Below are 14,998 nucleotides of genomic sequence, written 5' to 3' on the forward strand. Positions count from 1 at the left end.
AATTGAGAAGTCATATGTCCCTCTTATCTCAAAGCCTAACAGTAAGGGATTTGTTTATACAGAGGACTTGGAGGGGACAGCTGATTCCCCTTCTAGGAGCTAGACATAGCCTCCTCAGGGCTGCAGCCCACATTGTGATCTTTTCTTAATGTTCAGAAAGTCTGCGACTTAAATGTTTTTAGTCTGTACAACATAATGGTATTTTCCCTGTTTAAAGCTGGGAATTTGGGTGTGAATAACTACAGGAAATTGGGAAAAAAATTTGAAAAAGAATCCGCTTCAAACGTCACACAGAGCGATTCTTGGCATTTTGTCATGCTGGTGATCGATAGCATCATGGGTGAGCAACAGAAGTGCAAGATAGCTTTCCTATTGTTATGAACAGCTATTGTCGAAAATTGCGGGTACACGTGTCAGGTAATGGTTTTAAACGTTAGCAGTTCTGATTTGACAATTGCTTAACACTCATCAGCTGTTTGGCCCTGTGTTCAATGTGCGGAATGTTTCTGGAGCAGTCGGGTGGTGTGTTTCTGTCTCTGGTCACAAGGAATTGTCAGCCAAATGGGTTAACTAAATGAATACTTCAGGCAGGGCACTATAAATGCTCAAGTATATTACTGTACAAATAATAATTTTAGGGCATGGCAGCCCTCTAGGAATCTAAGCATAAAGCCACAAACCTTTTGTTGCAATGAAAAAAAATAGTTGTTTTTTTTTGTGTTTGGCTTTATTTAGCTAGGGGTACATAGGAAAAGGTGAGAATAATTTGCACATAAAAACTCTTAAACAGCAGTACAAAACAAAATGTATATACCAGCAGTGCAATATTATACTAAACAGCTTTGGATAAAATACAGAAAATAGCACCATTTCCTTTAAAGTAGACTGTTGAGAATGTAAACTTGGAAGATACATTCAAGTATTTAAAGAAAGTCCTGTTAACACTTGTTGCTGAGGTTTAGCAGGTTAAGCATGTACAATCCTAGTGCATAATTATTACAGCATTGCCAGTGCAAAAAAACACATTGCCTACTAGTGACAGTATCTCTGCTATTAAAAACAAGGCCATTTCAAGCTAACTCAAGCCTGGATACAACTTATTCATATTACACAGGCTTTCCATCAAAATTCCCAAGCAGAAAGATAAAAACTTAAATATTACAAGGAATGCATTTGTGAAATTTTCATACATATTGGTTAAAACAACCAGCAAAATAAAAAGACCAGCATGTGAACAACAGTGCTACTGTAGTGTCTTTTTTAAAAAGAAAAAAGATCGAGTGGTTCTTATTTTCCAAAATCACATTTGTCCAATAGGATCCCAGGTCAGAAACACAAGATCTTAGTCTTTCTTTTATGTAAGTCTCATACATAAGTCAAAAGATGAAGAACCATGCCAAATAGGATTTTAGTTCTTACATACATACAATATTTAAATGGATATAACCCATTATAATTGGATGACGCAATGAACCGCTACATTTTAGAATAGCATTCTCAATTTTACAACTTACAATAAGCCATTAAAATATGGCAAAACTAAAATTAGAAATATTATCAAACAGCTAAATTATATACCATGTAAACACCTTATCCTATAAAAATATAGAATGTGATTCACAGTTAGTTTGGTCTTAATGTTCATGTAAGGTACATTCTTTAACACTAAAATATGCCTCAGATCATGAGGACTGCTATTAAAATAAGAGGATGCAAAAATGATAATACATTTTTATATTCAAGTACGTTTCCTGTGTTACCACTAAAAGTGTGGTTATATTGTGAGTCTTTGGAGTTGGTTTCCAGGCTCCACTGATACATCCACATTCAAGGTATTGTATGATGACCAGCCATTAAGTCCCAACTCACTTTTTATCAAGCAATCAGGCTTGTAAACAAGGACTGAAATAGCCACAAACTACCGTAAAAGCAAAAAAAGTATTTTAAGTGCTGGTTATATTTTGTTCTTTTGCCAAAGCACAATTCATTTTAACCAGTGACTGAAGGCAAGTAAATGAATTTCTAGCAAGCAATGTATCTTTGTGTAAGCCTACACAAAACCGTGGTTTGTTCAAGTGGTGGTGTAGTGCAGTTCCAGCCCCTTTAGTTGCCTGCGCTGCTGTCTATGTCCAGTTTCCTTTGTGCTGAGCTGGATGTTCTGGTTTGGGTCCTTTGTGGTTTCCTGGAAGATGAAACATCTAGACTTCCTGGAGTTTTGAAGAAGGCATCTTTGTGAAGTGGACGAATGCTTTTTGGAGTCGAAGGTGTTGGTGACTTTAGAGGAAAAGCAAAGGAAACGTAGTCAATATATTGGACTTTTTTAAATAAATACTGTTATCTTCAGGCTACTATAAAACCTAAATGCATTTTTATAACTTGTAAACCCTGGAGAGGCCTCCCTCCAGAAATACACAAATGCCCCCCCAATATTGGTACTTGTTCTGCACAAGCAGAGTAGTGAGACAGGGTTAACGGGTGCCATGTTGTGCTGCCAGATTTTCTCCTCCCATCAATCTCATGCTAGGAGCATGTGCACTTGAAGCAGAGAAATGTTCATTGTCCATGTTAGCACATTGGGTGAGAAGATTAAGTGGTGCCACATGGCACCAGCCAACCCCACTGCTCTGTTTATGAACACAAGAGATTCTGAGGCAACCAATATGCTATATTACTGCAAAAATGAAATGATGGGGAGCGCATCGCGGCAGAGGCCAAGACTAACCCCAAAAAGTTTTTTAAGTATATTAATAGTAAAAAGATGCAGGTTGAGTGTGTGGCCCCCATTGAGTTATAGTAACAATATGGTTACAGCGGATACAGAAAAGGCAGATGTGCTTAACCAGTTCTTTTCTTCTGTGTATACAGTAGAGGAGCCAGAGGGCCAAGTCCCACCCAATAGCTGCACTGTTGCCTCAGCTCCAACTACACAGTGGTTGACACAGGATATGGTGCTTAAAGGGTTACACAAGATAAATGTAAACAAGGCACCTGGGCCAGATGGAATACACCCTCGGGTACTGAGAGAGCTAGGGTCAGATTTACAGTGGCCCTTGTTTCTGATATTCTCAGACTCTCTTTCATCGGGTATGGTACCTAGGGATTGGAAGAAGGCGAATGTCATTCCTATATTTAAAAAGGGAGTAAGATTTCAGCCTGGCAATTATAGGCCTGTAAATGTGACATCCGTGGTGGGCAAGTTATTTGAAGGCTTGTTAAGGGATCATATACAAAATTATGTACTGGAGAATGGCATTATGAGCAGTAATCAGCATGGCTTTATGAAGGACAGGTCATGTCAGACCAATTTAATTGCTTTTTATGATGAGGTAAGTAAGAAGCTGGACAGTGGGGATGCAGTAGATATAATCTACTTGGATTTTGCCAAAGCATTTGATACCGTTCCCCACAAACAACTGCTTTCTAAGCGAAGGTCTATTGGTCATAGTGAAGTTATTTGCACATGGATAGAAAACTGTCTACAGGATCGGGTACAGAGGGTGGTTGTTAATGGTACATTCTCTCTATGCAAGCCACTTATACCCTTAATGGGACTGCACTAGGCAAATCCATAATGGAGAAGGACCTTGGAGTCCTTGTAGATAATAAACTTGGCTGTAGCAAGCAATGCCAGGCAGCAGCTGCAAGGGCAAACAAGGTTTTGAGCTGTATTAAAAGGGGTATAGATTCACGGGAGGAGGGGGTTATTCTTCCCCTTTACAGAGCGCTGGCAAGGCCCCATCTAGAATATGCTGTCCAGTTCTGGTCTCCAGTGCTCAAACGGGATATGATTGAGTTAGAGAGGGTCCAGAGAGGGGCAACTAAGCTGGTAAAGGGTATGGAAAGTCTCAGTTATGAAGAAAGACTGGCCAAGTTGGGTCTGTTTACACTGGAGAAGAGGCGCTTAAGAGGTGACATGATAACTATGTATAAATATATAAAGGGATCATATAATAACCTTTCTTATGTTTTATTTACCAGTGGGTCCTTCCAACGGACATGAGGGCACCCACTCCATTTAGAAGAAGGGAGGTTCCGTTTAAATATTTGGAAAGGATTTTTTACTGTGAGAGCTGTGAAGTTGTGGAATTCCCTCCCCGAATCAGTTGTGCTGGCTGATACATTATATAGCTGTAAGAAGGGGTTGGATGGCTTCTTAGCAAGTGAGGAAATGTTACAGGGTTATGGGCGATAGCTCTTAGTACAAGTTGATCTAGGGACTGGTCCGATTCCCATCTTGGAGTCAGGAAGGAATTTTTCCCCCTCTGCGGCAAATTAGAGAGGCTTCAGATGGGTTTTTTTGCCTTCCTCTGGATCAACTAGAAGTTAGGCAGATTATATATAGGCATTATGGTTGAACGTGATGGACGTATGTCTTTTTTCAACCCAACTTACTATGTTACTATAGGTACTGTATAAGTTGCTGAGACTAATCGCGCACATTTTTTTGCTGCATGGATTAGCTCTGCGACTAATCGGTGCGTATGTCTTCTCCCTAATAGTAAGGCTGCAGCATTTCCTTAATCACTTAGAAATACTTTTCCTCCTCTAACCCACTCAACCCCCTCCATTAGGAATTTACTTTGGCTCTTGGCTAACTAAGCATGCCTATCCTCCAGACTAGCAGCCAATGAAGAGATGGTAATACTTGTTTTCACAGAAACTCTGCTCTAGCTGTACACTCTCCCGAGCTCAGTTTAACCATTACAGTGCTCAATCCAAGCAGGGCTTTTTTATCAAAGTAAGTTTTGCCTGTGTAAGCCTGCATTCTTCACTGCATGCACTTTACAGTGCACATGTGTTGTTTGCAGATGAAAAAGTCACTGATAATGTGTAAGAGGAAAAATAGCTGCCAGGTGAAAGCTGCTGTTTTAGGAAAATGTGATTGTGCTGTCGAACAAATAATCTGTATGTCATATTTCTAGCTTGAAGCATAATTTAAATAATTTTATCCTTACCTTATGCAATTTTGCAGTGTGAATTGACTGACTCAAAGAGTCATGGGAGTCTGCTTTAGAACTGGCACACTTTGCAGATACAGGGCTCACACTCAGTGGGGACAAATTCTTTGTCTGATCTACAGCAGGCTCAGGTGGCTGGGGAACAGCCATCTGTGGAGCACCAATGATAAGACGAGTGGGTGAAGATGTGCCAGCTTGGCTGAAATTCATTCGTCCATTTAAAGTGGAGCCACTGGCACCAGAAGACACAGCAGGAGAGCAAATAAAAGGGAATGCTGTCAGTGCTGAAGATGGTACCATCACATAGGGAACGTTAAGGGATGCTAACTGACTTTGAGAAAGACCCGCAGAATGATTTGCAGGAAGTAGGAAATTGAAGCTATTCAGACCTAAAAAAAAATGCAAAATCATATTAGTGCATGCACGTCTACACAAGTTAAAATGTTATTACATTTTTAATGCATCAAACAGCAGGCTAAAAAAGTAAGCAATTGTAATAAAATGCAATGGGGGGGGGGGGGGGGGGGGGGGGGTTGGCAGGAAAAAAATAGTGCTGGTTTATACTCTATTTTGATATGTTACCACTTAAGGCTATTGTTCTCCAAGGTATTCTTTTCTTTTTTTTTTGCAACAAACCTTGTGTTGTGGGAACGTAGAGAAACTGTGGTGGCACAGCAGGATGTAGGTGAACATTTTCGTGAGGCAGAATTCTGCTGCCGACTTCTTCAGTTGTTTCTCCTACATTACTGTGCTTGGTGACTGGTTCTGTGTTATACTCTTCTTCTCTGGAAACATGCTGCAACTGCTCTGGTGTAGTGGTCTTACAGATAGGTTTCTGTAGTGACTGGGTATTGTCCACTCTTGATTTCTGAAATGAAAATTAAACCTGTGACTGCTTTGCATTGCCAAGGTCACCTGTAATGCTATAGTGATGAAATAAATCCTTTTGCCCTAGAACAATGCTTTTCAACCATTTCTGGGTGACACATGATATTTCCAAACATACTAGCTTCAAATATTCTCATATTTTTTCAATTCATGCCATATTTTTTCCACAATATGGCAAATACACATAAATAACCACATACACTTGCTGATAGTGGTCACGAGCTAGCTTGAAATTTGTCTTCGCCTGATTAACTGGTGTAACAGCCCTAAATAAATGAATCTGTCATGTACTTTGTGTCAGACATTATTTTTAAAGACCATTAACTCTTATACCTCATATAAATCTGGCTCCTGCATTAAGACAGACAAGTTGCCAAGAAGGGAATAATTAACAACTTGATTTCAATGTACAGAATTATATTTAGAGAGCTTCCTACATCCATGAGATGAAGCTTATACTTTATGATAGTTCACCTTTCAGAAAAATTTCTCAAGCAGAAAAAACTATTATTGCTTTAACATAAAATCCTAGTTGCTGTTTCACAGCAACTGGTTGTTTGCAAACTTACCTTTGGTAAGACTAGAGACAGAGGTGCATCATCTTTGTCATTTAGTTGCCGTTTTGTTGGCCTTTCTTGCTTAGACATAGTGGTTTCTTCTAATGTGGGAGAGTCACTGCCTGGGACTGGATATAAACTCATTGCCAGGTGATCAGTGGCTTTTCCTTCTGATAGGTTTCCACAAAGCATAAAGACTGAATTTGAGGGAAGATACATGTATGGCTGGTTAGGGACAAAACCATGGTTGGTGCAGTCTTCATTGGACTGGGAAGGTGGCATAATGCCCAATGGTTCACAGACTGTTTTGTGAGACACAAGGGGAACTTGATGAACTACAGGTTTCACACGATAGTCAGAATCCACTGGCATGGGGACAACAACCGAGAAAGGGAGCGAAGAATTTTCTATGTTCCCATTTCTTGAAGTAGAGCTGATTTGCCTAATGGGGAAAAAAAAAATGATAAATAAAGTCTACGCAAATGATAGTCAAAAATGATAGTCAAAAAAAGGAATTTGCAAAAATTGCAAATGATTTACATAATAATAAGCTTTAAAAGGGATGAACAACCCCTTTAACAGTTACACAGACACATGAAAGTTACAGTATTATGTGAGCCACTAAAAAGCCCAGGATCCTTACTATCCACCATTAAACTATTTGAAAGTACTCACTTTGAATCTTCTTCAGCCTTCGGTTTGCATATAGTTGCTAGGTGGGCCATTTTTGAGGCATAACTGTCACTACTTTCAACACCTTAAGATAAAAAGAAACAAAATAAGTTTTCAGCAATAAGTACTGTCAGATTAATTTATCTACAGCATGCACCCCAAAAACTACTGCCAAGCTCCTACCTTGAGGTTTTTGGGGACTGCACGGATGCGAGCAAACTTTCCTCTTCACAGCGGAGAAGGACTGAACTATGTTGAAAGAGGAGTGTCGAAACAGTCTCTGTTTGACACGATCTGATGCTGGAGACAGGTTACAAGCATCTTTTTTAGAATCTGGCGATGGAATAGTTGTTGTTACTTCCATTTTCTGGTCTTCTAAAAACACAAAACGACTGTTCAGTTTGACTATCCAGTTTATGTTTTTTTTTTTAAATAAGTCATAAATGTCTGAAGATGATGTTACATGTATGAGGCATACATAAAAAAAATCCTTATAATGGATGCTGTTCCAATGTGCTTTGTTATGCTTTTGGCATATTGAAGAATACCTCAGCAAGAATAATATGCTCTCCCTTCACGAAGATATTTTGTGGGGACACTTATTTCTATGTATAATGTGTTTTTGTATGCAAACCTCGGTATCAAATAAAATCATTACATTTTGAGTCATTGGAGCATTTCTGGAGTCATTCCCAAAGTATTTTACTAACTGTAGTAGTTAGTAAACTACTCCCCAACTATAATAGTTGGCAGGGTGAAGGATAAAAGTTCTAACATTAAGTACCTAGAACTATTAGGAGATTGCTGATGTAATTTACTTCAGAAAAGCAAATCATATGTATTCTGTTTAGCCCTACTTACCCGCAGTGAAGTCAACAGGACCAATCCACTTAAAGGCAGGTTTTCGTCCTCTCTCATCTGTGACATGCACCTTCTTTATTAGTCCCAGACTAGTCAGAACATTGGCAATGTCATAAAGCCTTCGAACTTTTGCTGGGTAAAACAGAAAGACAACATTCAATCTCTGCTCGCATAGTTACTGATTTTGGTTGGAAATAAGCTCTCCAAGCCAGGAAATATTTTTTAGTTTAAAACAGAAATAGTAATTGAACATCAGTTTTCTGTAATGCCTTAGAACAGTGCTGTCCAACTTCTGCGGTGCCGAGGGACGGAATTTCTCTAGTATACATGGTGGAGGGCCGCTAATGGAAGCCAGTTTTGACCACTCCCCTTTTTGAAACCACACCCACTTCAAACCACACCTATTTTATCACAATGGTGGTAGCACAGCAAAATCCCAAATGCTTGGTGCTTACTGTGGGGATATCAACCATCATTCATATGTGAAAGAATTATGTCATATTAAGATATACCCTTAAATTCCATATGCCTTCTCCTCCCCTGTGGATAGCAGAGCAACCCCCAGTACATAATTACACACCTTAGGGACCATTTAATGGCTATTTCCAACTGCTAACAAACTCCCACAAACCCCTGCCAGGTTCACCTCCCACAAGCAGCATATGGCAAGCAGAGTATGCTGTCTGTGTGTGCCATACTCTGCCTGCCCTACCCTGCCTGTGTGTGTGCCATACGCTGCCTGCCCTACCCTGCCTGTGTGTGCCATACTCTGCCTGCCCTACCCTGCCTGTGTGTGCCATACTCTGCCTGCCCTACCCTGCCTGTGTGTGCCATACCCTCCCTGCCCTATGCTCCCTGTGTGTGCCATACACACAGGCAGCATAGTCCAGGCAGTACCTACATAGGTACTGTAGGTACCTGAGGTGTGAAGAAGTGAACAATGGGGGTGATTACAGCCTGAGCCTGAGGTGTGAACACTGCAGGGGGTGAACAATGCAGGAATTAAAAGGTGTAAAAAACACAGGGGATTACATTTTTAAACAATACAGGAGGATTACAGCCTGAATCTGAGGTGAGAACCATGCAGGGGGCCAGTTAATCTCAATACTGATACCATTTAAAGCTTACTCAAAAGGTAAGCCATCAAAGCAGCTAGACAGGTGGGGGGCCACACAGAGGGGGGTCGCGGGCCGTCAAGTTGGACAGCACTGCCTTAGAATAATGCAATACTTACTTTTAAATTTGCTATGATCAGCAGCATCCTGGCTCTCTTCGATCAAGATTTTGGCAGCAATCTCCAGAGTGATTATCTTAGTCGTAGATACAAGAAACAGCATGACAAACTTCTGACTCATGATACGCAGAGACTTGTCCTTGCGGCTGCTTGATGATACTGAGATAAAAGACAAAATTATCTTTTTTAAATTATGATTCTTGGCAGGCCCATATAAAACATGCATAAAACCATCCTATAGTATTTGTGGACAAATGACTTATTTAAATAATAAATTGTTTGTTAACATTAGTAATTTGTATATAGCTATAATTACACATTTATTTCACACAGTGAAAATCTATTTCAATATCAGGATGATAATTTATATTGTATACCTAAAGTCTCATACACAAACATTAGCTTCTAGTAGCAGCCATGGCCATGACCCTGGCAGAACACCAGCTGTTCTAGTAAACACTAGCCATTCAAGCACAGAAACAGCAAGTGCTTTCCCATGGCCATAAAAGTTGTAGTTATGTCATCCTAACCTCACAAACTTTAATAACATTGGTACATAACCAAACCCCTTACCTGAAGGGCAGTCTGCTTCAGACAATTCTATTAGAGGGGTATTCAGATGGTCTATGTGACAGCCTTTTTCCTGTTCATCACACTTGTATTCCATACCCATGTCTCTTAAGTTAAAGCAAGCTATTTGTGCTCTGTAATTTTGTTTTTCTCCTATGTGTTGTAAGTTTCTTAGTGTCTCATTCAAGTTATGTTGTCCATGCCAACAGTATTGGTTTTTTGCCACACGGCTGACTAGATGCAAAGATTCCAGTACATTGACAATGTCATAGATACGTCTTCGTTCCACCCCTGGTGAGTAGAAAACAGAAAATTGAAATAAATACTTTTAAGATTGAAAAATATTAGCAAATATTAAGGTGTACACCAGGTCAAAAGACTAAATTTTTGCATATGTGGTATGTGACAAGCTATGTACAAATTGTAATGTTCTTTAATGAGAGATTGTACATACCAAGGCTAGAAGCTGCTTCATCCAAGGAAATAGTCATTTTCTCAGTTGAAATGGGGTAGCTGGGATAGCGGGCCAAAAACTTTTGGCATAAGAGCCCTAAACTTTTTTGCTTTCTACTAGGCCTTTTTTCTAAATCATCAATATCATCAACACTATCCATCTGCAAAAAAAAAAGAAAAAAAAGAAAACAGTTTGGTATTAGTTAAAGCAGCTTGTTCTGCCGAGCTAATCAATCATTAACACTCATACTATACAGCATTCTTAGGGCAAGGCCACATGGGTGGATTGTGAGCCTGCAGATAAGCCAAGTCTCACGTTTGTTGGCAGATATTGGCTGCGTTTGCCTGCACTGGGGGGAACCAATGCTCCCAGGTGCAGGCACAACTAGAAGAATTTTTAGGCATACAGGCTGATTGTCTGCCTGTGCTTATGTGCAGGCTGAAAATCCGCCCATGTACCAATATTTTTATAGCAGACAGGTAGTAACTTCTGCATTCCTTTACAAAGCAGCAGGACTTTGGGATATTACCAAAACAGTAAGCTCTAGCTTTTAGATTTTCAGGTCTATTGAGCAGATAAACAAATACACCCCCCCCCCCCCGTACTTTGATGCTAATGTTGATGTGTCAAGCAATTAAACATGTTCTGACTTGTGCTTACACACTGCATACAATATCTATTGTAAGCTTTGATCTCTGATAAAAACAAGTCCATATAGGGCTATTCATTTCCATACAACAGAACTAGGCCAAACATTAGAATGTCTGATTATCTTTTCCATTACACCAATGAGCTTTTGTTTGTGACTGAATTGAATTATAAGTAAAAATTTGCTCAAATTATTAATATTAATTAATAGGTCACCCTAAACAAAACACACATGTGAAAAAAAAACAGGGATCCCTGTGTAGAACAGGCAAGACTTTTTTTTCCAAATTGCTACAAATATATTTCCCTTTACTAAATTAAAACTAGTGATATATTAAATGTGTAATGTATCAAATGCCTAATTCATAAACAAATTAACTACACTTCTAATAATGTCTTTTCATTTGTAATATGTAAAACCTTAAGACTGAAGACTTCAGGAACCTAAAAAATATGGGACAAACTTTTCAAAACACCCCATCATCTGTTGAGTAATATGGAAAACATGTTTTACTCCACAAATAAGTCTACTGGCAGATGGCAGAAAGTGATAAATAAATAAAAGCAAATAAAACCTACCAGTTGTAAATCAGTGTCTGTTTCTTCTATCCCATTATTTTCAATGGGACGGAAGAGCTCTTTTTTCTTTTCTCTGTCCCTGATTTCTGGGCTTGCAGCACTTATTAGCATCTTCAGATTGGCTGTGGGGGTCCAAGGATCAGCTTGAGGCCTCTCAGCCACTTTCACAGGCGTGACTGGAATTCTTTCTGGGGTAAAACTCTTTTGCTTTGATAAATCAATTGGCTCACTTCTTAATGGCAACCTTGGGCTGATCTTGAACCGATCAAACATATTCTCCTGTACATGAAAATAAAAAGATACAAAGAAAATATTTACCAATCAATATGAGTTTTATTTAAATACACGTGAACTGCTTTTTTATTTCTACATTTACATCAGGTAGTAATACAATTTACATCATGCAATCAGTTAGTGCGATCACATGGTTAAATGGCCAAATAACCCCAAAACTCAGGCAATTACTAGGGGTATATTTATCATGCTGTGTGAAAAGTAGATTAATGCATTACCGGTGATGTTGCCCAGGGCAACCAATCAGCAATTAGATTTCAACAGTTAGAAAAGCAAAGCATCTGATTGGCTGCTATGAGCAACATCACCGGTAATGTTTTACTCTACTTTTTACACAGCATGATAAATATACCCCAAGTCTTAACTGGATATCACTTAGGATGGCCACTAACAGGCTCAGTCTAAATATATAATTGTTACTTAATGGAGGGCGCTCCCTTTATTCAAACTTAGTAAAGGGTGCAAGAGTAAAGGCTCTTACCCAAATAGAGCCAGAAAATAATTCAAACTACAAAAGGTCACTCTGCACACCACATCATTAATACAGACACCAAGGGGTATATTTATCATGCTGTGTAAAAAGTGGAGTAAAACATTACCAGTGATGTTGCTCATAGCAGCCAATCAGATGCTTTGCTTTGGTTTTCTAACTGATTAAATCTAATAGCTGATTGGTTGCCCTGGGCAACATCACTGCTTCACTCCACTTTTTACACTGCATGATAAATATACCCCAAGGTATGCAAAAAGTTAATTTAACAAAGCATATAATTTCAACAATGTATAATTACAAAATCATTAAAACATATAATTTAGTACATACCAAACACAATGTCCCAGAAAAAACAGCTAAAAAAAAACTCAGGCTTACAAGGCAGATAAGTTGGTGTGGGAGAATACCCCAACATTTCAGTCCTTTGTCAAGAGGATCCTTTGAAATCATATGCTTTCTTAAATCACCTTTTTGCATACCTTAATTGTCTTTATTACTGATGTGGTGTGCAGAATGACCTTTTGTAGTTTACTCTAAATAGATGCCAGAATGTATCATTTGGCCCACATGTGAATGGCCAAATTGGCCATTCATACTATCCATCTGAATGCTATGTGGGTATATTGATCCTGCAATGATGGGTCACACAATTACCCATATAAATTTAAAAGGAATAAATTGTTAAAAACAAATTAACCTGTGCTACAGTGCATGAAAGCCTGCAGCATAATAAATAATTCATAGCAGACTCTTTGATGAGAGCGCAATCAAACGGCATCAGTGGGTCCAACTAATAGGATTACCTTTGCACCCATTGAGGCTAAAAGCTAGCCAAAGTGGCCCAATTTGAGCAAATTGTCATATAAAGTCCGATTCTGCGGACATTTGGCAGCTGCATTTCTTCATAGGTCATTTAAGGCCTATGTATATATGGCCACTTAGTAAAATTTATGTCAAATTAGCCAGATAACTGCAACAAGGTTTACATAATACAGCTATGGGATCAGTTATCCAGAAGGCTCCGAATTACAAGAAGGCCATCTCCCACAGATTCCATTGAAATCAAACAATGTAAAATTGTAACAATTATTTCCTTTTTCTCTGGAATAATAAAACAGTACCTTGTACTCGATCCCATGTAAGATATACTCCTTTTTGGGTTTATTTAAAGTTAGTTTTTTTTTAGTAGACTTAATGTATGGGGATCCAAATTACTTAAAGCCCCCAGGTCCCAAGCATTTTGGTTAAGAGGTCTCATACCTGTACAAATATATGATAAAAAGTACAAATAGGATTCCTGTACTTACTTTTTGGGCACTTCTTCCATCTGCCACTGGATCTGATTTGTTTTTTTTCGTGCTGATCAGATCTTTTAGTGTTAAACAGCTCGTTACCTCCATCTATAAACAGAAATAGGGGAATAGTATGAGTTTCTATAAACCAGTTGAATGCATGATGGGCATTAAATAAATGAAAGAAATTCGGGGAACTAAATGAAAGAAATTCGGGGGAATAAATGCAGGGCAAGAGATCCAGATGTGTAGCTAGTGAGGGAGGGGTTGAAGCTTTAGGCGCCCGGCCAGTACATTTTGGCGCAAAGGAAATGGCCAGAGCCCGGGAATGGGTGTCCCCCGTGTGTAACATGAAACCAATGGCACAGGGCACGTCTCTCAGCCGCCTTAACCCCCTCACTACTGCCAAGCAACAAGTGGCCCAAGTTTGTTCCCCTCTATTCAAACACAGGAAAGCATTCGCGGTTAGATGGGGGTACGGCCAATAGGCACCCCGTAAGGAAATAAGCACAAGGCTTATAATAAAGTGATCCTGAACCAAAAGTAAAGCGGAACATTCCGACAGATGTCTCACCAACTGTGCCTACAACACCCGCCAACCAAACCGGGAAATACTATCTGAAATGTGGCAATAACTGGAGGAACAGAAAGAATTTGGGCTTTTTGAGCCTTGTACTTACCTCACCCATGGACGTTAAATTTCAAGTGAAGTCGCAAGCAATCAGACCCAAGTGGTCTAATCAAGCAGCAGTTTTCCAGTGCACTGTCCTGTCCTACACAGCGCGCGTAAAAAAAACAGACTTTCCCTTCCCAGATCTCATAGCAAACTTTACAGGATTCCACAACCCACTGCAGCTTCTATTCTGGCGCCCTGTGATGTCCCATAGTCGTTCCGCCAATCGCACACATCCTGGGTTACAAAAGCCAATCAGTGAGCGCACCGCGGCCCCGCCCTTTTTCAGCCGCTAGTCCGGGCGGTTGAAGGTAGAGTTGGCGCGCTCTCTCCCGCTCCCGCCTTCACCTTGGGCATTACCTGAGACGCCGCTTTAGCATCTCACAGCTCTAGGGAGCTTTTGTTTTCCGCAAATTGTATCGCGCTTATTAACCAAGGGGAAAAAGGAGGGGTGGGAGAGTATCAGCGAAGCGTAGTAGTAACGGATATGCCAACCTGTAGAAGAGTGGGCTTGTAACTGAGGGGGAGGGGGTGTAAACGCGCCTAATTCGTATGGCTGGGCTTCCATAAGTACTATGGCACCAAGGGCATTTAGGGCACTGCGTCTCCCGACTGGTGGTCCTTCCCGCTAAAACGCACAATTTCGCGAGGGAATTTACTGCTCTGCTGTCATTTTTTAACTGTAGGGGGGCATGGCGTAAAGATTGGGGTCTTGGGTGTTCGAAATCTTTAGAAATTCCTTATGTGTTCTGAGTGTAGGAAAACTTGGTTTTATTAAAGCTGCCAATTAGGAAGTGTGTGCATAAGGAACTTTTGAACCATATG

At 39.8% G+C, this 14,998-nt stretch overlaps 1 protein-coding gene across 2 annotated transcripts; it reads right to left on the reverse strand.

Annotated features, from left to right (window-relative positions):
- Positions 1-708: 708 nt before the first annotated feature.
- Positions 709-14,547, reverse strand: e2f7 (E2F transcription factor 7). 2 transcript variants are annotated; one of them, XM_004912958.4, is made up of 13 exons: positions 14,181-14,547; positions 13,516-13,608; positions 11,422-11,700; positions 10,195-10,354; positions 9,744-10,031; positions 9,171-9,329; positions 7,937-8,068; positions 7,259-7,408; positions 7,079-7,160; positions 6,416-6,845; positions 5,595-5,826; positions 4,956-5,347; positions 709-2,274 (listed from the first exon to the last, which is right to left on the reverse strand). In XM_004912958.4, the coding sequence occupies exons 1-13, from the start codon at positions 14,187-14,189 to the stop codon at positions 2,104-2,106; spliced, it is 2,577 nt and encodes an 858-aa protein (XP_004913015.1). In that variant the 5' UTR covers positions 14,190-14,547; the 3' UTR covers positions 709-2,103. The 2 variants fall into 2 exon arrangements, with proteins under 2 accessions (XP_004913015.1, XP_002935684.2); XM_002935638.5 differs by having other exon boundaries at positions 7,259-7,450.
- Positions 14,548-14,998: the final 451 nt, after the last annotated feature.

This window comes from Xenopus tropicalis, chromosome 3 (genome assembly GCF_000004195.4).
Source record: "Xenopus tropicalis strain Nigerian chromosome 3, UCB_Xtro_10.0, whole genome shotgun sequence".
Classification (NCBI taxonomy): domain Eukaryota; kingdom Metazoa; phylum Chordata; class Amphibia; order Anura; family Pipidae; genus Xenopus; species Xenopus tropicalis.

Coding starts and splice junctions, on each gene's coding strand:
- e2f7 (XM_002935638.5), bottom strand. Junction 7,451..7,936: donor TCCTGTTGACTTCACTGCGG/GTAAGTAGGGCT, acceptor TTGTGTTTTTAG/AAGACCAGAAAATGGAAGTA. Junction 5,348..5,594: donor CTACGTTCCCACAACACAAG/GTTTGTTGCAAA, acceptor ATTTTTTTTTAG/GTCTGAATAGCTTCAATTTC.